The sequence below is a fragment of the Micropterus dolomieu genome, linkage group LG12 (assembly GCF_021292245.1).
Source record: "Micropterus dolomieu isolate WLL.071019.BEF.003 ecotype Adirondacks linkage group LG12, ASM2129224v1, whole genome shotgun sequence".
Taxonomy (NCBI): Eukaryota; Metazoa; Chordata; class Actinopteri; order Centrarchiformes; family Centrarchidae; genus Micropterus; species Micropterus dolomieu.
Window position 1 is genome coordinate 7,659,912 of NC_060161.1, and position 25,169 is coordinate 7,685,080.

Here is a 25,169-nt window from a genome sequence, read left to right on the forward strand (position 1 = left end):
TGAACGAATAGTGTAGACGTGTGTCTGTTGCATGCTATCAGTAGCATTATTTTGGAAAAAGACCAGTTTAATTTGTTTGTGAAGGGCATATAGTTAAAACTATAAAATTATTGAATTTGTCTTTTTTGGAATGTTTGCTGTTCCTGGTTGTCAGATTAAATTTTTGTTTCCAGCACCTGTACCTTTGTTTGGGAAATATTAATAAATATATTGTTCTAAAACAGTTTGACAACACACAGTCTAACATGTTGTAACTACATGTATGTCAACTATGTGTATAAACACTAAATACAAAGTAATCACAACACTGAAATATGAACTTTTACACGGTTTTCTGTTTTGTCATTTGATTTTAATGTGGTGTGGAATATTCATGTCACAATGAAAAACAATTCAATCAGTTAATAAAGACAAAAAGTTAAATAATTGTCCTATTAACATGTGTTTTTCAGTAATTATGCAGTACATGCATACATAATTTTTTTATTTCACTTTATTTCTGTGTTTGATTTGTTTCTTTAGGCATCTTCCACTGTTACGCCATCTCAGGTTGGCTTCCCAGCAGTGGTACGACTGTCTGTCCTCTCCTCTTCCTCTCTTTTGGAGTTTTTGTCGAAGTTCTATTATTTTTACCCACACTGACTGTTGAAGGCCCTGTGACTGAATTAAATGAGTAATTCGAGGTATTTACCACTCCTAGAAGTGACATTTGTGTTTACAAATCAAGCAAGGTCACGTCCAGTTACTATCTTTATTTGGATTAAAACTCTTGTGAAACAGCTAATAAATCTTTTATTTATTATTATCACGTGGAATGTTTTTTGATCCAGGGGGTTAGGATCTGAGGATTTTAGAAATATCTTTAAAACTGTGTTTTTAAACGACGTTCTGTTTTTTTGAAAGATCCCCAGGGATTAGCTTTCAGGAAAAAATGGTGCTTAGCTCTTGTTACACAAATGTATTCATAATAATAATAATTTGTACATTAGGAGAGCAGTGTCTTACCAGATCATGCAAGTAAAATCAGTTCAAATGCCTTTTCAGAGTAACTCAAACCAAATGAAAAAGTAACTCATGATATTTGTTCACTTACATGAACAGTCTTGGTTTAGAGCAGCCTCAAGTCTTTTTTGGTTTGTTTCAGTTGTTGAGAATGTTCTCAACCTGCAGGAGCATGTCAGGCTTCAACTGATCTGAGACCATGATGATCCTAAACATTGGAGATGCAAAGTTTTTACCAGACAGTGACAAAATATCACGTGTGTGATCAGGTGGTAAGGTTCATATTTGAGAAAACATTTGATTATTTTAACATTTAAAGTAAAAACTACCAAAACATGAACTGTACAGAGATGACTGAGGTAAATAACATTGTTGGTTGGAAGATGGAGTCCAGGACAAGAAACCTGGGAGCAGAGAACAAACACATACAGCAGGGAAACGAGGTTAAAGTAAACTGTGTTCTGCTCCTGAGCCCCTATCTACTCACGGCCAGCAGAGGGTAATAAAAGTCCTGGATTCTTTTTGCATTGCAAAAAAGGTCTGAGACTTTGACAAAGTAAAGTCCTGAACACAGGAGAGTAGAAAAAATAGTAAATGTAGATGCTTCCATACAGGGCAGGAAAACTTGCTGAATGGTTTGAAAATTAATTATGAAAATGATTCGAATCATATGGTCTTCACTGCCACCAGATAACAAATGAAAACCTCTGGCAGATTTTAGACAGTGCTCTACATCACCATCATCAAAACACCAATTGAGAGAACATGACCTGGAAGAATGCTGGCCATCTCTCCAGTAGAGTTCCAAACACTTGGAAAATCAATTCAATTCATTTGGAATCAGCTTTATTGGCATGAATTTATAACACCAGTATTGCCAGAGCTACATATAAATTACATAAGAACAATTAATTTCATTTAATAAGTAAATAAAACAGTAAAAGTTGTGTTTGTGTGTTAATTAAAAAAAATTAAATATTTATATATATATAATATAAAAATTCCATCAAAATAAATATTTAAAATAAAATAAATAAATGAAACAGTAACATGTGTGTGTTATTATAATAATATATTCAAAATTAAAATAAAATAAATAGATAAAATCTATGACAAGCAGTGAAGCTGTGCTGGAGGCTTGTGGTGGAGCAACAACTTACAATGTATGTTGCGTTGTGTCACCCAAACCACCTCAAGAAGTTAGTTGACGAAGGTCTGGGGTTTATGTAATTTAAATATGGCGAGGGCTCTGGCTGCACCTGCTACACTGCTTTGACAAAGGATTGTTAACTCAGTCCACTTGGTACATTTCCTCAGGATCAGTGGACACCGTCTGCTTAGCTGTCGTGGTAACAGGGCAAACAAACCCACTGGTGAAGGTCATGAGATGTGGCTGAAAGCTCCAGAAGAAAACTAGTATGTGGGTATTGAGTTAAGGATATTTGACCAAATTGCTGTTTTAAAAGTCAAAAAGGATTTACAAAAAGAACTTTGAGGCTTTCAAGTGTTTTTAGCCAAGGTAATTGTTTGCTAATTGGGATTTGCCACGTCGGGCAGTCGGTCCACGACCCAGAATAAAAAATCTCAACAGCTACTGGATGATTGCCACTAATAAAAACACATGTTTGGAGTTGTAACCCATCTTCATTGACCTGTTCTCCCAGCCCCTCCCACATCCACATGATTGACAGTTGTCAATCACAACTCCTCCCCTTCCATCTATCGTATTAAAGCCCCATTCCCCCCTTTGTGCTCTCAGTTTCCTCCACCTGATGCCCCATTTCTTACACACTGGGATGGACTGCAGTACTTATGGTAAGATAACTATTCCTGTTTTCCTCTCACTCTTCAGTCAACAACTGTTTCTGTTTTCTTGTTTGAATCTTATCATTCTGTAGTGAATGTTAAACTTGACTTGTTTATTAGAAGTGATTGCAACCCTTTAGTTTAACCACCCTATTGAGTTTTTATAGGCAGTACATGAACTGTAAACACTTCATAAAAGGTTCATGGCACACTTTAATATAGTTATAAAAGGACATTTGTAAGTGTTTATGAATGTATATGTCAACCATGGCTTCTCCTGTGAAGCATCTGGTGTATAAATTGATAATCAATGGTTTTTACATGGCTTTTATCATATTTAGTGTGTTATTAGTATTTATTAACTGTTAATAAGTAATTCACAGGCAGTTTAAAACTCTTAATGAATGTGTTTGAAACTCATCATGACATGTTGAGCTTCAAGGATCATGAATTTTAACCCACGGTCCACTTCAGAGCTTTCAGTTGCATCTCATGGTAGATGGATTTGGCTCACGTATAATGGAGAGTGAAGAAGTATTTATATACCATACATCTATATATATATTAATTGCTTGCAAAGCAATTACACTAACAAATATTTAATATTTCATATTAATGTAAAGTATGAAGACGCAGTGACAAATTTCTGTCAAATGCTACATTACTGTATATTATAAGCCTTTTATTACCTATTTGTATTCTGTGCATAAATGCTAAATAAGGGGGCTGAAATAAAGTGTTCACATGGAGGTGAGGACGTGCAGGTTTGTTTGGGATGACATTGTAATGGGAATGTACTGTCTAACTATGCTGCCTCTACCAGGCTTCTGATACGTTTATGGTGTGAAAATGAAATGAACATCAGGATCCTTATATTTTCTTGTTGTCCCAGAGCTGGATACCCTGGAGGTCCCTCCTCTCACCCCAACCAGTAAGGAGGTCCTGAGCCAGGCTGTGAAGGCCAGTTTTGCTGGATTTGCCCAGGAGAGACTCTACCATCACTTTCCACAGGGTACAGGCTGAGCCACATGCACAATATCTGATCCATCAATATGCGAGAGAAAGATTTTATTAGAGGAGGCGAAGACGTTATAGAGAATTGTTTGGTACTCTTTAGGGATGTAGATTTATGCGTATTTACACATGTCCAGATCCTAAATTGTGGTCTGAGTGGGAGGTGAACGTCTGGCTGGACTGGTGCCAGGCTGAGTTTGGTCTCCACTGCCGGGGTTCAGACCTGAGAGGCATGCAGGGTAGTGAGCTGTGTGGCCTGGACAGAGAGTCTTTCCTGGATCTGATGTCCGACTGCACTGCAGGAGAGATCCTGTGGGAGCACCTGGAGACCATGAGGAGAGGTGAAGACATTTTTCAATCGAAAACTGATTCATTCAAACTCACATTTTTTGCTTGAAACATCCAGATTGCTTTGCTCATTATTAAACCCGCCTTCGATAAAGTTCATTGCTTGTCAAAGGCACTCATAGTTTTCTGAAAAATATATGTAACTTAAAAATATTATTCAAATTCAGATGAAAAAGTTTTACCATTATGTTTGCATAATTAGTTGGAGGAGTTTAGTGAATTTAAACAATGACCTCAGCCCCAGAGGGAACTTTCTTAACCCTGTAATCATGACCCCAAATAACGCCACAGGACACAATTTAAAAGTTAAAATTAATTTTGTTTTAATGTTTTAAATGTGTCATTATCAATACACAGTACAATCCGTCTGGAGCTCCCATCATTTTTCTAAATGTATAAAATGTGAAACCTTAAAATAGGGTAACAGGCCTCAAAAAGGTTGGGAAACCCTGTTATAAGGCAAACACCATCATCAACATGGGCCGATATAACTGATCAATATAAATATTTCAAATTCATAATTTGGGATCCAATTCAACACCAATTTGTGTTTGCACAATTTCTGTGCTCATGTGCCTGCCAAGCCAGATGTTTATGACATTTATTGTAATTATTATAAACTTTGCTTCATACTGTGCATCCAGAATGTGTAGAAATGCAATGTCTCCATATGTTTACACAGGTACATGGATTATTTAATACATGTTCTGTATTATATTCCTGTAGTTCTTTACATTGTTAAATCAATGATGGTGTAATAATTCTAAAACTACAAAAATGCCTTGTCATTTGAATCCGATTCTTCAGAGAATGAATATGACTGCAGTTCTTTATTACCCACATGTACTATACCATCTTACTGCCAGCTTCACATCAACAAAGGTAATAATGTGTCTTCTCTTTTGGCTACGCAATTACCATTCATATCACTATTACATGTGGTTTCTACATTGTTAGTTATTATTCTAAAAAGGATTATGAGTCCCTTGTCTATGTTTCCTCAGAAAACTACATGGACTGTGTCCAGGAGCATTCAGACAAACATAGTTACCATGTCCAGTATCATTCCACTGAGAGGACAGACCTTCACACCCTGGACCCTGTGACTGTGCAACATCAAGACCACTACCTGTTCAAAACAGGAGACCCCAGCAGGAACATGAGTGCTGCTGCTCTGCTGCGGGAAACAGGAGGGAATGGAGGTAAAAACAGACTTCATCCATTTAAACATTTACATGTGGTGCAAATTATGACAGGGAATTATAACAGTGTTTATTTGGTCATTTAATACAGCTGTGATCACAGTCTACTTTGGTCCTGAACCTGTTACTGTTTGGTCATGTTTAAGGATGAGATAGTAGTTACTACAGTTTTGGTTTTATTTAACCAGGTTTTGAAATTTTCCTCCCTGAGATTCTGTTTGTGGTGGTTTAATGCAAAACTGTATTTACCTCATCAGCATCAGTCTTTATTGGAATGACTTCCTACCAAATATATTGTGCTTGGACAACATTTGAAATAATCTCAATTAATGTATTTTCAATAATTTTATGTCTAAAAGTAGCTCATAGTGATGACCCTATAGATAGATTATTACCAACTCAGCTGTTCTCCTCAGCTTTGTTGAACTTTTTAGTCTCTTTTTGCTCATTGTTTGGATTTGTGTCCAGATATGTTTTTCTCAGAAGTTGGTGGAGAGCAAAACAGAGCTAAAAAGAGAGTGAATACTGAACTTACATTCATCAGGTGGATACAGATGTGACTCCAAATCAATGCTAATGTTGCTGTGTCTGCTTTATTGGAACTATTTATATGTGTTATAAAAGAGTTAATTGATTGATTAAACATTATTTCTAACAAATTTCATTCAAAAGGGCACATACTCTGAGGTATGTGTGTCACTGTCCATCTGCAGATGATTGAATAAACCTAAAGAAAGAGTGTTGGCTTCAGGTTGTTTATTTCAACAGAATTCTCCCCCAAAAAATAGCCTACGTCTTAGCATTGCATTTAATCCACAAAAGGACAAAGAAAAGGTGCAACATTTAACGCCCACATGTGTTTCTCAGGAGTTGGTGGAGACTGAGACATAGCTAAAAGAAGAGTGAATATTTTAATTTAATTAACCAGACCAAAAACATGACTCTAGTGTGTGTCTGCTGGAAGCATAAATAGGTGTAGTGTGACATCTGTTGCATTTAGGATGTTGTGTTTTAGGCCTACATCTGTCCAAGTAGCCAAACATGCAATAAAAAAAATCTGTTAAAGCTAAGCTAAAGTTAAGCTTTAAGAGTTGCTGTGTTCACAGGATATCAGTATTTACTTTACCAGTTACTACAACAGTGCTTTCAGTGACAAAAATTCTACCCAGCAAATTCGAATTGACTTTTTTTAGCTTCTGAGTTTCTCAGAATTTATATGAATAGTTCCAGAAGACTGTAAACCACTGCGGTTATTTTATACAGTATGTAGCTACACCTGAGCTACACCTCTGTCCTCATGAACCTGCCCCCTGTTCCTGTTTCTCCTGTTCTGCACTTTAGAGACAGACTTAGAAGTGGAGATTGCTCACAGTGACGACTCTGATATTGTGGGCTCTCTATCATGGACTGGTCCACTCCAGGATCTAGAGGCAGTGACAGAAGAGATCATGTCTGAAGATGTCTTCACTTTACCACAGCCACACAGGAGCTTCAAAGAATATGTAGACACCAAAACAGACCTGGGCGGAGCCGCTGCTGTCCTTGCTGGTTACATTGGTGAGTAGTGGTTGAAGGAGGAACGACAAAGTTTTTCTCTCTCAGAGATTCAAGTCAGTTGTAAATCCATGCAGCAGGTCTTCAATGTATTCTTCCCGCCATGTTTCAATAGGAAGGGGTCCCATTCAGCTGTGGCAGTTTCTGCTGGAGCTTCTCACAGACCGCAGCTGTCAGTCATGTATAAGCTGGACAGGAGACGGGTGGGAGTTCAAGCTGACTGATCCTGATGAGGTACATAAAGCCTGTGGGTTTGAACAATATAGGACGTAACACACTGCTACATTTGGGGAAATACATTTGTTTTCTGTTGTACACAGTCAGATCAGAAGGGCAATATGGGGCCACAAAACTAGTTTAGTCCACTTTAGCAAAGAGATTGGAAGCAGGGGGAAACTACTAGCTCAGCTCGGTCAACATTTTAAAAGAGAACTTCAGTGGTGTGTTTTCACATCATATCTAGTTGATTTATGTAACCCAACGCTACTTAATACACAAGTGCCAGAAAAAACTGGAACCACAGGGTGCTATACCAGCATAGGTTTTATTTACATTACATCAGAACAAAACAAAAAAACACACGATTTGGGACTAGGCTGCATTACCAGGGAAGCTTGTTAAACTCAAAAATACATTTTAACAAACAGCTAGGCAAATTAGAAATAAACCAAACCAACAAATGAACTTTAAGCTTCAGTGTGTAACATTTAGTGGCATCTAGTGGTGAGGGTTGTGAATTGCAACCATCTGTCCAGTCTACCACTGCCCCCTAACCTTTCAAAGAGCATCGGACAGCTACGGTGGCTGACACAGCACAAAAGGTGTCTTCTCAGACAGCAGAGAGTGGCCAGTCAAGAAATGAGGGTTCTTTAGGTATATTTATTAAGAAATTATATATATATATATATATATATATATATATATATATATATATATATTTTTTTTTATTTTTATTTTTTTATTTTATTTTTTTTATTATTATTTTTTATTTTTATTTAACCAGGTGAGTCTCATTGAGATTAAAATCTCTTTTGCAAGAGAGGCCTGGCCAAGATGCAGCATAAAAGAACATAAAGAACAATTTCCAACAAAAGACATCAAGTACACATACATATAACACAAGCCCCTGTGTTGAATAAGGCAGAATACAACTTTATAAACAGCAACATTGACCAATTTGCACCTGCTTCATATCCTTCAGAGTTTAAACAAAATGTCTGTAAGAAATAAAGGCAGTCAATTTCAACAAGTTCTGAAGAAAGTTCCAAGCAGAAGGTGCAGCAAACATGAAGGCTTTTTTACCTAATTCTGTTTGGACAGGGGGACCAACAAGTGTAGGACGTCCTTTGAATGTAATCCATAATGGCCTTGAGTAGCTACTTGTTAAAAAGATACTCCGTATACCCACTGGGAATGATGTCACCTACCAAACAACAACAATAGCTGCGTGGCGTTTGAAATTAACTAATGTGAATCACTTAAGGAGATGTGAAACGCGAGCAAACTCAAACTACACTCCTCTTTTAGTGTTTTTGTAAGCCTGCAGCTAAAGCTGCTGCCGCTCCACGTGACACTGCAGCTGCAGCAGATGACACGAATGTTAAAGTTACTGAAACACAGAAAACGAGCCAGATGAGGCTGATGCTATCGTAACATTAAGTGAAAATAGCATATAGGCCTACGTTATCATTAACGCTATCAAAGTGATGAAGGATCTGGAGCTCTATGAGGCCTACTGTCATTGACCTCTGGAGTTAAGATGTAGCTTTGTCTCCAGGTGGCCCTGCTGTGGGGTCGGAGGAAGAACAAACCCAAGATGAACTACGAGAAGCTGAGTCGCGGTCTACGATACTACTACGACAAGAACATCATCCGCAAGACGGCTGGCAAGCGCTACGTCTACCGTTTTGTCTGCAACCTGCAAAGCCTGCTGGGATATGAGCCTGGGGAGCTGCACGCCATATTGGACAACAGTAACAAGAGTCACTAATGACCTCAACAAACATTGGCAAGAAGGAGCAAAGGGATACTGGGCAGCTTTTTATGTGTTTCATTACTCATGAGAACCGACCATCTGAAGCTCAGAGGGTATTGTACAGTGTGTGTGTGTGTGTGTGTGTGTGTGTGTGTGTGTGTGTGTGTGTGTGTGTGTGTGTGGGAGAAAGCTGAGGTTGTCTGCTGATATAAGTTCTGGGTGAATTGTAGCACTTTATCGCCATTGTTGTGACTGTAAAAACCATGAGACTCACTACAAAATATTTTATGTCCTTTATCCCTGTCTGGTTTGTCAATATACTGTAAACTACATAATATTGATCTTTTATTAAAGAAAATTAACCAGTTGTTGTCATTATTGATTAACTGTAGAATTAAGCAATACATTGTGTTTTCGCCCATTTACTATGCAGACATGTTATAACCTTGTGTGATTCTTTTAAACGTGTTTCAGCTTTCCATTTTTTAAAGTAGGAGTTAAGATGCTGACTAAGAACCGTAACATCCTAATTTTGATTCTGGCTGGCGTCCTTTGTTGCATCTCTCTCTCTTGTTCCCTCGTTTCTTGTTTCTCTCCATTATCGCTACCAAACAAAGGACTAAAAATGCCCCCCAAAATGTTTCATTTTTCTCTCTCTCGGGCCGTCTCACCTATGTTTACATTTACATTTACATTTACTCATTTGGCAGATCTACAACTGACAGTACATTCTAGTAAGAGCAGCAATAAATACTAGTAAGAGCTCACAGTACATATCACATCAACAGGGTTTGAGTTTGACAGCTCATTGTTGACCTTGGAAATGACATATGTCAATGGTATTTAGCATTACCTGCTAAACATCAACAGTGTTATGATCAGTTTGAGCACTGCTGTTTTCAGTGTGAACGTAGCATTATCATGGGGGCTTTCACACCAAAAGCACAATTTCAACATTGCACAGAGAGAGCCCATTATTTCTAAAGGAGAGAGCAGTAATCCAAATAATTCCTTCAAGTGAGAAACTAAGCAAACAGGATGATTTGTCTAGTAGACTGAGGAGATCCAGCCTGAGAGAATCCCTGCCAGGAGGTGTATTAAGAGAGATCAGCTGGTGGTTGGACTAATGGAACCTGATTGATGGATTCACTCTTGCTCAGCCAACTCCTTTTGCCTTTCACTTCACTACATATGTGAGGTGTGCTGTGTGTGGGCGACTGGAATGGTCAACTCCTGCAGAGAAATCAAGTGGTCTAATTCAACATCTCTGATATCACACAATGCTTGTTTATTGATTTATTCATCTCATTCCTGATACAGCAGGCAATACATTTCTGCTCCTGTGGACTTAAGAATGCCTCCTCTCAGTCTGACACGGTTTCATCTGCAAAGCTGGTTTCTAATATACTCATGTAAATAGTACATACAAGTGCTAAAGAAAAGTGTTTATGGAAGTTATGCCAAGATGAAATGTAGTGTGATTCAATTTCTTGTCTAAAATGTTTTTTTTTATCTTCTAATGGTTCAGTGTTTTTTTCTTACAAACGAGTCCTTGTAATTGTAAATTACACAAAAAATGCTTTGGGTGCCCTCCTGTGTCATCCACCTCTAAATAAGTCATGACATGTTGTCAAGTTTTCTATTGATTTATTTTTTATTTTGGGGCCAAATGTATCCAAGGGTTCCATTGCGTTTGAGTCTGTGATGTTAGGAGGAATATATTTATTATTTCATATTTTATATTTTATATTTACAATAATGAAATAGAGACAAAAAACTGCAGTTGAAAATTGATCGACTGGCCCATAGTTTGTGGTTACTGGTTACATTTTAATATAATTGGCTATGTCAATAAATCCCACTCTCCACATCACAACATGATGAAACACGGACCTTCAAAAATCATGGAAAAAACGTGACAAAATGATGTGGGGGAGAAAGTTGAGTCATTGAGTCAGTGTTTCTGGGTTAATGAAACAAAAGCTACAATGTTGGTCCTGGATCACTCAACCTGCTGTAGCCACTGGCTGGTTGAAATTATTCTGTTTCTACGACTGCTGCCTGCCTTGCCTAATGCTAAAGTCGGCCCTTGAATAGTACTACTCGGACTAGTATACTAAGAAAGTATACTACCATTTTTATATTTTACTGAATGTGTTACATTTTAGTGGTAGACTAACATAATATCCTAACCCTAATACTAATTACTCATGTAAGGTGAGGAGCTGTTGACAGCAGAACTGGCCAGGGCCAGGAAGTAAGTGTCCCTTGAAAAGTTTCACAAACAACAGCTGTAGCTAGGTTGATGTTATGGGATAAGAACAGTCTCATAAGGATTCACAAACAAATTTCAAGATACGTAACTCGTAGAACACAAATAAATGAAGAGTGATATCTGTAAATCTGGAACTGTATCTGTGCCTCTAATTTACAACTTGCATGTCATCATTTGTACATCAACTTGGCATATTCAATGGAAATATGTTTGTGAATCTCAACCTATTTGTGTGGATTCTTTTGTGACTCTTCTACCGTGCTTATTCACACAAAATCCACAAATGCTTGACTGATAAAATGCTTCTGTAAATCTGGATCCGTGTCTAGCACTGATAGAAATCCAGCAGGAAACGCTGGTGAGGACTGGCAAGGGAATGGGCGCAAGAACTGGAGCAGGGCAACAGAACCAGGCTCAGCGTCAGCAAAACTAAGCTTTTCGTTGATTTTAGGTAGGAGATAAAGACACACTCCTGTCTACATCAGTGGAGCTGAGGTGGAGCAGGTGAACAGTTTCAGGTTCCTGGGAATCAACATCACGGAGAACCTGACATGGTCGTCTCACATCTCCACGCTGGTGAAGAAAGCTCAGAAACGACTGTATTTCTTGAGGAAGCTTAAGAAGGCCAAATTCCTGTGCCAAGTTCTTGTCAGCTTTTACAGAGGAGCAATAGAAAGCATCCTGACTGGAAACATCACTAACTGGCATGGGATGTGCACGGCCCAGGACCGGAGGGCTCTGCAGCGGGTGACTAAAACTGCTCAGAAGATCATTGGTACCCATCTCCCAAGAATCAGTGATATCGGTGAGGTGAGGTGCCTGCACAGAGCCCAAAGGATACTAAAGGACAGTACCCACCCAGCCACAGCCTGTTCGCCCTGCTGCATTCTGGGAAGAGATATAGAAGTTTCTGCTGCCACACCACCAGACAGCAGAGCAGCTTTTTCCCACAAGCCATCTGACTCTTAAACTCTAATTCATCCTCAGCACTGCTCCACTGATGACAGTTTATTTCTGTTTACCATTTTTATAACTGCTTTTATATGTATGTATATTCTCTGCTACGTAGAAGAAGGGAGTTACAAGGCTCAATTTCACTCGATAACCTGTTATATTGTGACAATAAATGTACTTACTTACCTGGTGTTGTGAGAATGAGATAAATGTGAAGAAAAGGACACTGGAAGCAACTGATTCTGGTTCTTGGGGGGCCTTCATAGATACTGTTTGACTGCCTGACACATACATTGTGACTATAGGAGCAGGGGAGGCCAGAAAGAGATGAGGAGAATAGAATGAGTGTTGACATGAATTGATTTAATGTATTCTGCTTTTGGAGTGATGCATTTAAAACTTTTTTTTTTATTATTTCTGCATGCATTCAAGATTATGTAAGAGAAGGGATGTTCATTTATTTTGTTCGAGAAGTGTGGCCTACTATATTTGGCCTTCAAACATTTAAAAGATTATACTAACATGAGAGACCTGCATGATATGATTTATTACCTTTTTTGGAGAATTGTTTGTGAACTGAGGCAAAGGGGTGTTGCAACTACTGGACAGAAGGACCATCTACCCATAAAAGGAAAAGTAATGTAAAAACCAACCAATGTGATGATCAAGCCAATGATTGTGGAAAAGGGTGGGGTGCATCTATTTCTTTGCTGACGCTACAGCTCTGCGTGAACTCTGTGGGGCTTGTTGAAAATAAATAAGTTTCTCTTTGGGTGCACGCCTTAAGAAAACTAAAAACTTTTTTTGTCTCATTTTTTGTCTTTGTTTTCTTCACCCTCTTCTGGACTGGTAAGTTAGTATTTACTTTAACATCCACACTGTCTACATTACCACACCTCATTACAGATAACCAGCAAATTGGCCCTTTAAGGAGCTCATTCCAGGTTATGTGTACAGTGCCCCGCTCTCTGGACTCTAAAGCGTGAGGGGTTGACTAGGGGACTTTTGAATCTGGAGTTAGACATTCAACACAGACGGTCAGGCCAGTACCTAGTGTGGAAACTAGCTTGTTATCAGAGGCTAGTTTCCTAGCCTCCTAGCTAGAGGTTAATGCGCTAAGGGCGTCCGGAGATGGTGACCCGAGGGAGCGGGGTTCCTTGCAGTGGGCCACTTTTCACTACACCAGTCATCTAGGTTTGGTTTGCTAGGTGCATGGCAGGGGGACGTAATGTCCCTAGTTTCATGTTTTTGCAGGAAAATACATAAATATGTGGAGTCAAATAGATCTGCTTTCTGTTTCATGGAAACTTAAAATGAAAATTTAGTGATCACAAAGAAAGTTAGAAGTGATTAAAGGTTGTCTTCTTAACTTTAGTGGCACACAGCCCTCAGCCCTCACTTGGCTGGCATTTTGCAAAAGCTCTGTTACCCTGAAACCTTTTTATATAGGAGTCTATACCTGAAACACCAAGTCAGCATTTTAACATAAGACATTTGAAAATGTATTTTTTTCCCTCCGTTTTAAAAGATTACCTTTGTTTTAGAAATTATTTACATCCACACAAGAACTCAAAAATGATTCCAAATGCTCAAACATGCATGCTGGGTGCATAGACGCTAAAGTCTATGTCAACGTCCAAATGTTGTATGCCCAAAAAGCTTATCTTCAAAGGCAACACAAAAAATGTACTATTTATGTTAGCAATTTTGGTGGTGCAGCAATGCTGTTAAGTTAGAAACTTGTGGTTAAACCTAGTAGTGCTGGCTAAACATTAGTCCGCCAGTGTTGTGTGCATGCTATTTACACATAGCAACAACGGGCTTGCACAAATTCTGCAAAAATGATGTTATGAAGTCATTGTTTCCACACTTTTTGCACCTTAGAAGGTGTTTTTAAAAATCTCTTTTTTAGTGAACCTACACTCAGTTTGTATGTGACGTAGAGGAAAACATTAGTTTTCAAAAACATCCATATGCATGTGGACAGTGCCTAAGATTCTAAGATCACCTTTACTAAAATGTGAGAGGGGAATTTGCAAAAACATCTCTGGTGGACATCTGGTGGATAGTTTGTGTGCATGCCAACCCAGGGGTTTTCAAAGTCTGAGACTGTGGGCCTCCTCTAAGGCAAAGCTTGGGAAACGATAATGATACTTAATTATTATGATAATAATGCAATAAGTAATGTAATATTGTTTCACTGCCGTTCACTGAGCCTCCCCTGAAACTGTTTGGAGTCCCCCTAGGGAGGCCCGCCTCACACTTTGAAAACCCCTGTGCTAACCCATTAACATACAGTACAGGATAACTATAGACTTGAAATTGCAGCATAAAACACATAAATTGTGGTATCTGTAAGGGCTTCAACCTCTATCAGATCAGCTCTGATAATGGATAATGGCTGGAGCACAGGTTTGACTTGAAACTAAAGCCAAACAGAATAAGGTATTCCATGATTCAGTTTTGTTTCTTCTTTTGTTATTACTCACCGCTCCCCAAGGGAAACTGCTATGGTATAAATTACAAGGTTAATGTCGTACTCTCCAAAACTGAAAAGAGACAAGCTCTGTCCTGACCAGTGAATAAACTCCCAACACACATTCAGACAAAGACATACACTCTCCCCCGCGTCGGCTCTTCCATTAGCGGGCCTTGGGAGGGTAAGTGGTGGAAGTAATCTTCACACACTCGATGCTTCGCTCTGTTTCTGTCTCTTGTTCACTGAAGGATAAAATCAAATCAGCATTCAGCCATTTCTTATTGCAAACAGATTCTTATTTTCACGCTATAAATCTGAGGATGTAAATGAGATGTTGAAACCTGAATGTGTCACACAGGAAAGTGCTTCTTTATGTACAATGTGACAAAAGTGAAACATTGTCTGCTACAGTATTGTTGCATCCACCACCAGGTTTCATCACTGACTCCAAATCAAGGAGGCCACTAACAGGTTATGATCTCCCAAACAAAACCACCTCGAATCACAAGATGACCCAAGTTCCACACAAAGGCCTCCATACTCTGATATTGAGCAAACTCTATTAACTGATGAAGACACTGAAATTATCACTGAAATATCCTGAAAAGCTAGGACCCTGAGTTAAGATTTTCTCTTCAAAAGAATAAATATCATTACTTTTCATGAAATTGATCACTAATCACTAATACAAGGCGAATAGATTTCAGCTAGTAAACATACTTAAAACATAACAAATATACTCGTGCTCAGCTGCAAGCCTAATGCTCTATACAATGTACATGTCATGAAAACATGAGGAGGAGTTACTGTCTCTTTGTCACCACCGGTGTGTCTGATGTGAGTGGTTTTAATGATTATAGACGCTATTGAACTCCTAAGAGCACTTTTACACTATGAGAAGAAGAAGAACTCTGCATGTTTCCAAATAAAATAATTAGTCCCCTGGGTTTTATGATTATTTACCAATGCACAGACTATTTTACTATCACTAATATGTGATATTTCTAATTATTCCACTATTACTGTACGTGTTACTGATCCCAAGAGGAGAGGAACACATGTTACAGAAGCACAAGAAACAGGTTTTGGAAGTAAGAAAGAGATTGATAAAATAAGATTTAACTTGATTATCTATTTCTAGAAACTTTTCTTTGGCTTCACCAGGTTCATTAAAAACATACCAAATGCACATCACACAGGACACATAAAAAGTTAAGAAAATAAATTTTTATTTGATTTTCCAATTTTTGTTTCATTTCTACAAAAAGAGTCGAGTGTGGACATCTTGTGGTCATCTTCAGCCTGTACTGTGTTTTGAAAGTGAGTAGTGTAGATGGGGGCTCAGGTGGCTGATGGGTGTTTGTAAGACCAGCAGAGCCCTAAAAAAGCCCCCAGATCGACTGATCAAAGCACACAGCTGTGATGAGTCGCCCTGAAAACCCCACAAGCAGGGGGTCGTAATAACACCTCGTGGAGACCTGTGTGAGGCTTCACTAGTACACATCCATGTTCACTGGGGAATAAACATATTGTGCACTACAGTGATGTTTTGTATAGTTAATGTATTCATCTAATTTATATGCAATGCCCATTCTTTACATGGTGTGCGCTTGATTACAGACCCGTTCATCTGTTGTTAGAGGCTGGTAAATGGAACTCATAAACACAAACACACATGGACCTGACATTGGTCTTTCATTGGACTAAAGCCCCCCCACTGATCCCCAGAGGCTGCAGTGATAGTCATTCAACCTAAAAATACAAATATGATTAAAGAAGTTCACCTCATGCTCTATTTGGCAGCTGTTCTGGAGCTTTACGTCAAAAACTATTCAACACATTTTGCCCTCTTCTCATGGAATAGCAGATTTTTTTCAGAGTACTTTAATGACTCATTGAACATCCCCGATAAACTGTAATTTAAATAACAGCCTTTGATTCTTGACCTGCAGGACTTGCTTTAATCTTTCTTATATTTTTTTCCTACTATATGTATTGTTATGCACCAAAATACCAAAGCAAATTTTTTGCATGTGTAAACCCACTTCAGAATAAAAATAAAGCTGTTTCCGCCGTCGTCTGCCTGCAACAACTCACCTCTCACCAGATTTCAGAGCGAGAACTGTCCTTGAGTGAGACTTCAGTTTCCTGTTAAAAACAAAGGGTGTCCCTGGGAGTCCCTCGTAGGGATGCTTTCCATGATGTTGTCAGACACCTGGTATAATAGTCTGAGCTTATTAATGTAATTTTGATGGGCGCAATTGCTCCAAAGGAATATGTTGCAGCCACTGCAGCTGGTTCACGACTCCTAATTGAAGCCATTCGCTTCATGATTCAAAACATTTCGTACCTACTAGTCTGTTCGACTCCAAAAATGTGAAAATAGGGCCCAGGTTTAAAAGTCCTGAAATTATCCTTTAAGGACTAATGTTAGAAAATATGCATCCAATATACACTGACACCGTCAAAAAAGTGATTACATTCAATACATTCCCTTGTCTTGAGATCTGAAATAAATTACTTTCAGGAAACAAATAACAAAGACAAGTACAGCATCAAAGTGTTTTATTGCCAGCAGAACATTCCATCGCATTTATGTCAATATTGCTGATTTACAGGAAATTAAGTAGAGCACTTGTTGTCTTTCTACATATCAGATAAGTATAAGGCCTGTTTTAAAGTGGAAGTTATAAACTGACACGTGTGTGATATAATGTGTGTGCGTTTGTGTGTCATTGTGATTTCTGTTTCTCCCACTGTTCTGGTGTGAGGGTCTTCTGTTCAAAAGCGTGGATCTCTTTCAGCTCCTCAGCGAGGCACGTATTCACCATCCTGTTCAAACACAAGACACAGGTCTGGAGTGTGTACACGTCCAGCAGTCAGAGGAATGTTCTGCATCTCGAGCAGTGTTGTTCTCTGAGTTAGCCTGATGTGGCGTGTCAGGTGAGCCTAGGTAACCACAATGTATGTGTTGTATGATATCTGGAATTTTGGGATAATTGGCATCTGCTGATACCTGCACTCACAAGGCTGATACATCATCCTAAATGACAGCAGCTCTTATTGAACACCATTGCGGGCTTCAATTAAATATATATATTTATACTGTAGAGAATGATGTCACAAACTGTACCCCACTCTCCCTTAAACACCAGTCACATTCTGAAATCTACAGCAGAACCCAATGTACATCTTTTCATGTGACAACACTGAAGAAATGACACTTTGCTACAGTGTAAAGTAGTGAGTGTACAGCTTGTATAACAGTGTAAATTTGCTGTCCCCTCAAAATAACACATCACACAGCCATTAATGTCTAAACTGCTGGCAACAAAAGTGAGTACACCCCTAAGTGAAAATGTCCACCAGCTCCAGCTGTGCAATGTAACCCACCTTGTGATGTCTTCTGAACTAAACTTATACCAAAGATTTGAGTAAAAACTGCACTACAAACGTGCGTTGCCAGATAGTTACTACAGTGTGTAATACCTGTGTCTCTGTAACAGTGGTTTGCCCTCAAACTGCGGAGACACCACCAGGACTTTTAAGCTGGCAGCACATCTGTTGGGTGATGTATCCTCCACATCCTGGAGGAGACCAGATAAAAGTTACACTCAAAAGTCAGCTCGTTCTCGTGCTACTTATACTGAATGACTGTATATGATTATTGACTGTATAATTAATGTTCTACCTTATTAGATTTCTGGGGACCTGCTTAGAACAACACATCGCCAAACTCCACTCAAAAATCATTCAATTTAGTGGTGGTTTATTTGGCGTAATATTACTAACTGACAGCTGTGTGGCATTCACATCACATATCAGCCTACACTGAAAGTAAAGTCACTTAACGTTACATAATTAAACCAATATAAAAATTCCAACATCCTCTTCTAAAATACACACCGTGACTAACATAACCTTAAACCTTCACCGTGATGTTGACGATGGGAGTTTGGCCTGTGTTTTTGCTCGCTATAGCACTCACATCAGCTAGCTGAACATACAAATAACAGCCAGAAACCTACCACATGCACTGCCGCGAGCTCCTTAATAAGTTTATCCCGGATGTGATCAGCGGTTATAGCCATGTCTGCATGAACAAAACTGTTGTTACTAACGTTAGCTAGTTAATTGTTAGTAACGTTAGATTTATATTTCAGAAAAACAGACACGCTAACACCGGAAAAGCATTCTTCAAGTTTAAATTTCTATATCTATTAAAACACCGTAGCAGCACAATTGCGAAATGCAGCTTTGATTTAGAAGTTTATTCTCATTACCAAAGATTTTGTAAGGTGTTCCAGCTAATTTCACTTACTGTGCGTGGAGTTGATGTTGCTGCCCTCATGTATGACCGTAGAAATATCCAATTGCATTGCAGAAAGGAAAACGATGGCCAATCAGATACGGCTTGTGCACTTTGTGGGCGGGATATATTTTTTAAAGTAGCGAATCATGATATTAGGGGTCCTTACAGAAGGACGAACTAAAATGTTAATTGTGATTCATGTAAGCAAAACTGTACTTTTACAATTCACTCACTGTAAGATAAATGAGCATTAATTCGTTGTTATTTATAATGTGAGATTTTTATTAGTCTCACATTGGGACAAATTCAGTCCTTCTTAACGATATTTTATCAGGCAGTTTTGTGGGCTACTAAGACGGACACTGTTTACATGCTTAACGTTACATCCACTCATTTGTTGAAACAGAGACGTTTTAACGGTGGAGGTCTGTCTCTGTATGACAATGTTTAAAGTATCTGTCTTCTAGCAAAAGGAATGCTGCCATGATAATGACAGCATTACCTCAAATTAATTGGCTAATGTTTTACATTAATTCTATCGTCCGTCTTTGTACGTCTTTACCGTGTTCTTAACTAGCTAACGTTAACATTATGTTTCTGACGTTAACGTTAGTTAACGCTCCATGGGTGCTCTGTCTGGTGTTAAAGTAATCGTTGAATTAGGGAGCTTAATAATAACAAATTAGTTTATTCTACAATGGTAGTTGAGGTAGAAAGCTTCTTTGGTGTGTACATGCTGTACTGCACCAACCCTAAATTCAAAGGCCGTATTTACATCGGCTTCACTGTGAACCCTGAGCGCAGGATCGGACAGCACAACGCTGGACGGCACAGAGGGGGGGCCAAGAGGACCAGTGGAAGAGGACCATGGTGTGACCTACTGTACTATACTGCATGATGGACACTCTAAGCAATCACATTATTACTCACATCCTACATATCTTCCTCTGTTTTGTTCAGGGAGATGGTCCTCATTATTCATGGCTTTCCCTCTGATATTGCTGCCCTGAGGGTAAGTAAGTGGCAGTTTTTTAAGTGACTGGACTAAGTATTTTGTATCCAAGTTAATTACATCAAATATGACTATATGCAGACGAAAACATGAAGATACTTACCTAAAATTTTTGTTGCCAGCGTGTTAAACCCCTGAAACAACAGTTAGACTTTAAACCTGTTTCCTCTGCGAGCTCAGGAACCATACCTGCGCTTCTCCTCAGACTCGGTTCCTAACCCTGATCTGGGTGTAGCATCTTCCGTCTAGGAATAATCAGGGCGGAGTGCTGAATGTTGTTCACTGATCAAACAGATCTCTCAGCGGCTACAACTTGTAGCTTCATTCAACGTACAGCCTCATTCAAACAGATCTACTAACCGCCATAGATGCTTCTAGAATCAATATTAAGACATGGCTTATGTGGATTTACATTAAAAACAAAGTTGTGTTGTTGGTTTCCCAACTGGTCAACAGCGAGACAGATACATGGTGTTTGAGGCCACAAAGTGAAGTCAATGTGAGAAACAAAACTTTATTAGCTGATTGTTTCATTACAGTTACATTCAGCAGAAATAAATAACTCAGCAGAGTGTCTAGGAGTTTTCACAGTCTCCTTGTTATCCATTCATTACCTCCCCCGAATCATCAGAGTTAGTTCACAGTGAATGAGAAAGAACAACACAACGACTCTGTGTTGTTATTTTCTCATGTGTGAAAACTGCTTCTGAAACGTCGCCATCTTTTTCAGTCGAACAGTGTCACCAGCCCCATCCCCAGCACACATGAAGCTGACTGTTAGTGATACAAAATAGCAAGACCAATTTTAGCATCTTTTCACTCAGATTCTACAGATACAGTCAGTGAATAGACTCCATTTAGTTTCACTTTCAGCCTCTTTTTGGCACAGAAAATAAAAATAAAAGTGTGGGTCAGTGGCTCACAAAGGTTTCTTGTTGCATTCCAGACTTTAGATGAACTCACTTGTTAGAATGCTGAATAAAGTGTTTCCGTCAGCTTTTGAAAATCTTAAGTAGTTTTTATGTTTTTAATGAAAACCCATGTTAAATAGCTCTATCAAATGTTTAATCCAAGTGTAGTACTACTCTGTTTTCTGTCTTTAGTAAATTCAATTTCAGATTGTTTCCATTAAGTTAAATTAAAATTAAATTATTCAGTTCCTGGTGTCATTTGTCTTACTCTGCTCATTCATATGAATTAAAATAATGGAATAAATTGCTTTTCATCAAACAAATGTGTTTGATGAAAAGCAATTTATTCCATTATTTTCATTTGTATTATGGGGGGTTAAATTCATATTATATTGGTCTTAAATTCCATTCCAGGTATTATTAAAAGCCTTTGTGTCCTTATTCTATCTATCATCATTATATTTGGCAGTTTGAGTGGGCGTGGCAGCACCCTCACTCCTCCAGGCGTCTCTCCCAGGTCTCTCGACGCTCCAGGAAAGAGTCCAGCCTGGAGTTCCACTGGCGGGTAGTCTCCAACATGCTGCGAGTGGCACCGTGGAATAGACTGCCGCTGACGGCCCGTTGGCTAAAACAGGAGTACAGGATGGACTTTGAGCCCAGCCTGCAGCCTCCGCTGCACATCCCCATTGCTTTTGGGAGTGTGAGGGCCAAGAAGAAGCTGTCGCTGCAGTCTGCAGGAGAGGAGGAGGAGACAACCAGGTGTTTTCTCTGTAAAGGGCTGGTCAAGGTAGAGTCTCTTTAGATATCAATGAGGATTTTGTTGTGTTCTTTCTAAAGATTTGATGATACAGTGCTTTTGAGTATTTTTAGTAAAGTCCCGGATCAAGCACTCAGCAGGTGGTCCATGTTCAGAGCTGTCAGCGCAAGACTCCAGCAAAGATGAGAGGAGGTGGGCTCTGTTTCCCAGTGAAGATGAAACTTTCATATTTTCATCTGGTTGCTGCTGTTTACATTCACCCCTGATGCAAATTCAATAAATGCACTGCAGAATGTTCTGGGTGTATACGTGTCTGTATATATGTACATAAAAAAAACTATATATTGTTTTATTTTAATTTATGTTTCCATATTTTCATAGGCCTACACTTAATATGTTGTGTGTGTGTAGCAGGAAGGAACTAATCTTGTTTTGTTATGCAGCCTTGTACTGTTTAATGACTAATAAACAACCTTGTACCTTGACTAGTTCAGCATTTTGTTAATAAGTCAGATTAAAGTTGTTGTTATTAGGTGCATTTTTTCACTTTGGACAGAGCCAGGCTAGCCGTTTCCCCATGCCTTTAGCTAGGCTAAAGTCTAGCTCTGTAGTTTTAACACACAGACTTCAAGCTACTTTATTTATCATTATACAACACAAGGATGTATTACCAAATGAAAGTCTCTTTATGTTACACACATAGAACTTAACATATAATTAAATGTATATGGTAAAAAAAACAACTGCAATTCTTTATATTCATACACTTATACACCCAGAACATTGAATTTGTGTCTAGGTTGAATGTAAATAGCAGCATTGAGATGATAATATGGTTTTCATCTCCATATTAACAAGTCCATCTTCTCATTTTACTTCCAGAAGAAAGAAACCAAGCAAGCATTCTTGCCATGATGCAAAGCTGTTATCCTAAAAGTCGGTAGCCTCGCTTGCAGTGAAAGAGGTTGTAATGCTCACTGGACAACAAAAAAAATGTGTTGCGTCACTTGATAGATGAAAAAATTTAAGTTTTAGCCTGAGGCTTTCCCCAGAGGAAAGACTTTGTGGTACTTAAATGAATAAGTGACTTTGGCTTAAAGCACAATTCAAAGCGCATTAACTAGTTAACAATGTTAACAACTGTTGGAGGCTGTCATGTTTGCATGCTGAAGTTTGCTAACACTTAATTTGTAACATTTGACATGCTAGATTGCTATTATACTAACATTAAGTTAGTATAATAGCAAACTATGTTAATATCCATACAGAAAAATTGTAAACAGAAAAATAATTTTATTTCAAGTCACTAGGCCAATATCACAAATCACAAGGGGCTTTACAGTCTGAAAGCGAACTGCCAGAAATAAAGTGGTAACAGGTCTTCTGTATGGAAGGATAAGTATTAATTGGAAGATAAAGCAAAAAGGTGAGTTTTCAGCTTAAGTCGAGTTCACACTACACGATTTTAAGCCCAAGTTACTGGTCGGCGAGCTCGCTGACCGTCAGGCTGTGATCAGGAGTAGCAGGCAGCTACTTTTTCACTGCAAAACACTTTTCAATCCCCTCCAGCTCTCTGTAGCTCAGACAATCCCTGCTACCTGCCTGTGCATTCTTTTTTTTATAATTGCCATCTTTATAATAACAAATTTGTTTCGTGTGTAGGTCCCATCATTTTCTGTTTCACATTGTGTTTTCTTGACAAAACGTGGTTTAGAGACCAGCGTCGGGTGACACAGCTGCTGTCAGCTCGTGTAGAGTGTGACCCCCTGTCTTCTTTTTAACTCTGGGGACAGACTGGAACCCTGTATTCTGAGAGCGGAGAGCACATGATGGGAAATAAGGTTTAATGGATTTCAGTACAAACAAACACTTATCACTACAAACGTGATAGTTAGCTGTAGGCAGTAAGGTGAACTGACAGTCCATACATCTTTGTCCTCTCCTTACAGAGCTAGGATTTTATTATTGTATGATTGTATAAGTAAGCACATCGTGAGCAATGTACAATCCTGAGTTAAATTCCTCGTATGTGTTCACATACCTGGCAAATAAAGCGGATTCTGATTCTCCCAGGTGTCAGAAAAGCTGAGCTGTTTCCACCCGTCCTGTGCAATGAGAGGTCACGTGATCTGCCTCTCCAAACATTTCCTAAAGTCAGAGCCGTCCCACCTGCTGCCAGTGGAGGGTGAATGTCCGTCCTGCCGTCGCTCTGTGCTGTGGGGGAGCCTCATTCGCCATAAACATGGCTGCTTTGGAGACGTGGAGGAGGTCACACCATCTGCTTCCCAAGTAAGCTACTGGACAATTAGGTTAGAGAGGAAATACTACAGATATTTAATGATCAGTAAATTGGATTTTAGAATGTCTCACTAAATAAACCATTGCAAGTTTACACATGTTGTGAATTAAAGACATTGTTAATCAATTCAAACTAAAGGCAGTTACATCCACATTTACCTTCTGTACTAAAGACTAGTAAAAATATTTATTTTAAGAATTATAATGTATAACAAGTTAATGTAGTTTTTGTCTTGTGATCTCCCACAGAGCCACTGGACAGATGAACTGCAGATATGACAGAGTGGAGCCTGCAAATATGAACTTTTATTCCCTTCCTAATAAACTTTGGTGCCACATTACACTGGCACAGAGAATGATGTAGATTATGTGAAATGCCCTTTCAAACTGAACAGGAACGTACAGTGAACGTAAGTGGTCGGGCAGGAATGTCTCTCCAGGATCCTGCCACTGGCTGTGTTTCATTTTCATTATTCAATCATGAAGTATCTTTTTAACAATGTCTGCTTAAGTATGTGTTTAATGCAATATATGTGGGGAGAAACACGTTTTTAATGCATTTTGTGTCAAATAAAACGTGATTGTTTTGTACTATACACGAAGCATCGTTTTCTGTCCCAGTAATACAGCAGTTACAGCTGAAACAAGCTGTCAAACTGAACAGATACTGGTCTGATTTTAGTTCTGTTACGTTATATATAAATCTAGTAAATACACGTCGTAGGCAGGAACAAGCACAGGTGTAGCTGATGATATTAATAAAGGCTGCAGTCAAGTTCCAGTGTCCTGGTATAAGGCATGTTGACTCACTGTCACGTATTACTCGTGAAATGTGTTGAAATTACCCAAATTGAACTCCAAAGTACATTGATAATTAATGTTGTAGTGGCAATTTGTCCTCAATTTAAATCAGACAAAAAGAACCAAATTAAAACAAACTCTAAATCAAACGGCCACTGAGGCACCTGAGGAATGAATCTTACGCAGGGAAAAAAAGTCTAATGTCCAGGCAAGCATAGCGTTTATGCAGTTTATTTCAATTGAAGCATGCAAACAAACAAATGGCATCTGCAGCCTCTCTTGCCAAAAACCATCCTGGTGCCTACCTGTGCTAAATGTGACTAGCCCTATATGTAGATTCACCTGCTCAAGCTGGCCAGTACCTTCAAAACCAAATAAGTACTCAAATTAACAAAAATGAAAATATTAACATTGTATTAAGGTAATTATTTAAGGCAAAACAGCAACAAAAGAAATTAATATTTAATTA

At 38.7% G+C, this 25,169-nt stretch overlaps 3 protein-coding genes across 5 annotated transcripts; 2 read left to right on the plus strand and 1 right to left on the minus strand.

The window, feature by feature from the left end:
• The first annotated feature begins 1,385 nt into the window (after positions 1-1,385).
• LOC123980758 (protein C-ets-1-like) lies at positions 1,386-8,916 on the plus strand. The gene is made up of 8 exons (XM_046065300.1): positions 1,386-1,501; positions 2,762-2,817; positions 3,701-3,820; positions 3,960-4,163; positions 5,175-5,372; positions 6,714-6,933; positions 7,046-7,160; positions 8,704-8,916. The coding sequence occupies exons 1-8, from the start codon at positions 1,386-1,388 to the stop codon at positions 8,914-8,916; spliced, it is 1,242 nt and encodes a 413-aa protein (XP_045921256.1).
• Positions 8,917-17,159: 8,243 nt separating this feature from the next.
• zgc:112271 (uncharacterized protein LOC553698 homolog) lies at positions 17,160-20,199 on the minus strand. 3 transcript variants are annotated; one of them, XM_046065611.1, is made up of 5 exons: positions 20,037-20,199; positions 19,852-19,927; positions 18,638-18,702; positions 18,099-18,196; positions 17,160-17,441 (listed from the first exon to the last, which is right to left on the minus strand). In XM_046065611.1, the coding sequence occupies exons 2-5, from the start codon at positions 19,901-19,903 to the stop codon at positions 17,342-17,344; spliced, it is 315 nt and encodes a 104-aa protein (XP_045921567.1). In that variant the 5' UTR covers positions 19,904-19,927; positions 20,037-20,199; the 3' UTR covers positions 17,160-17,341. The 3 variants fall into 3 exon arrangements, with proteins under 3 accessions (XP_045921567.1, XP_045921566.1, XP_045921569.1); XM_046065610.1 differs by lacking the exons at positions 19,852-19,927; positions 20,037-20,199 and adding an exon at positions 18,931-19,017; XM_046065613.1 differs by lacking the exons at positions 19,852-19,927; positions 20,037-20,199 and adding an exon at positions 18,893-18,920.
• Positions 19,316-24,495, plus strand: slx1b (SLX1 homolog B, structure-specific endonuclease subunit). The gene is made up of 5 exons (XM_046065609.1): positions 19,316-19,791; positions 19,882-19,933; positions 21,314-21,631; positions 23,675-23,890; positions 24,149-24,495. The coding sequence occupies exons 1-5, from the start codon at positions 19,619-19,621 to the stop codon at positions 24,176-24,178; spliced, it is 789 nt and encodes a 262-aa protein (XP_045921565.1). The 5' UTR covers positions 19,316-19,618; the 3' UTR covers positions 24,179-24,495.
• The last annotated feature ends 674 nt before the right edge of the window (positions 24,496-25,169 follow it).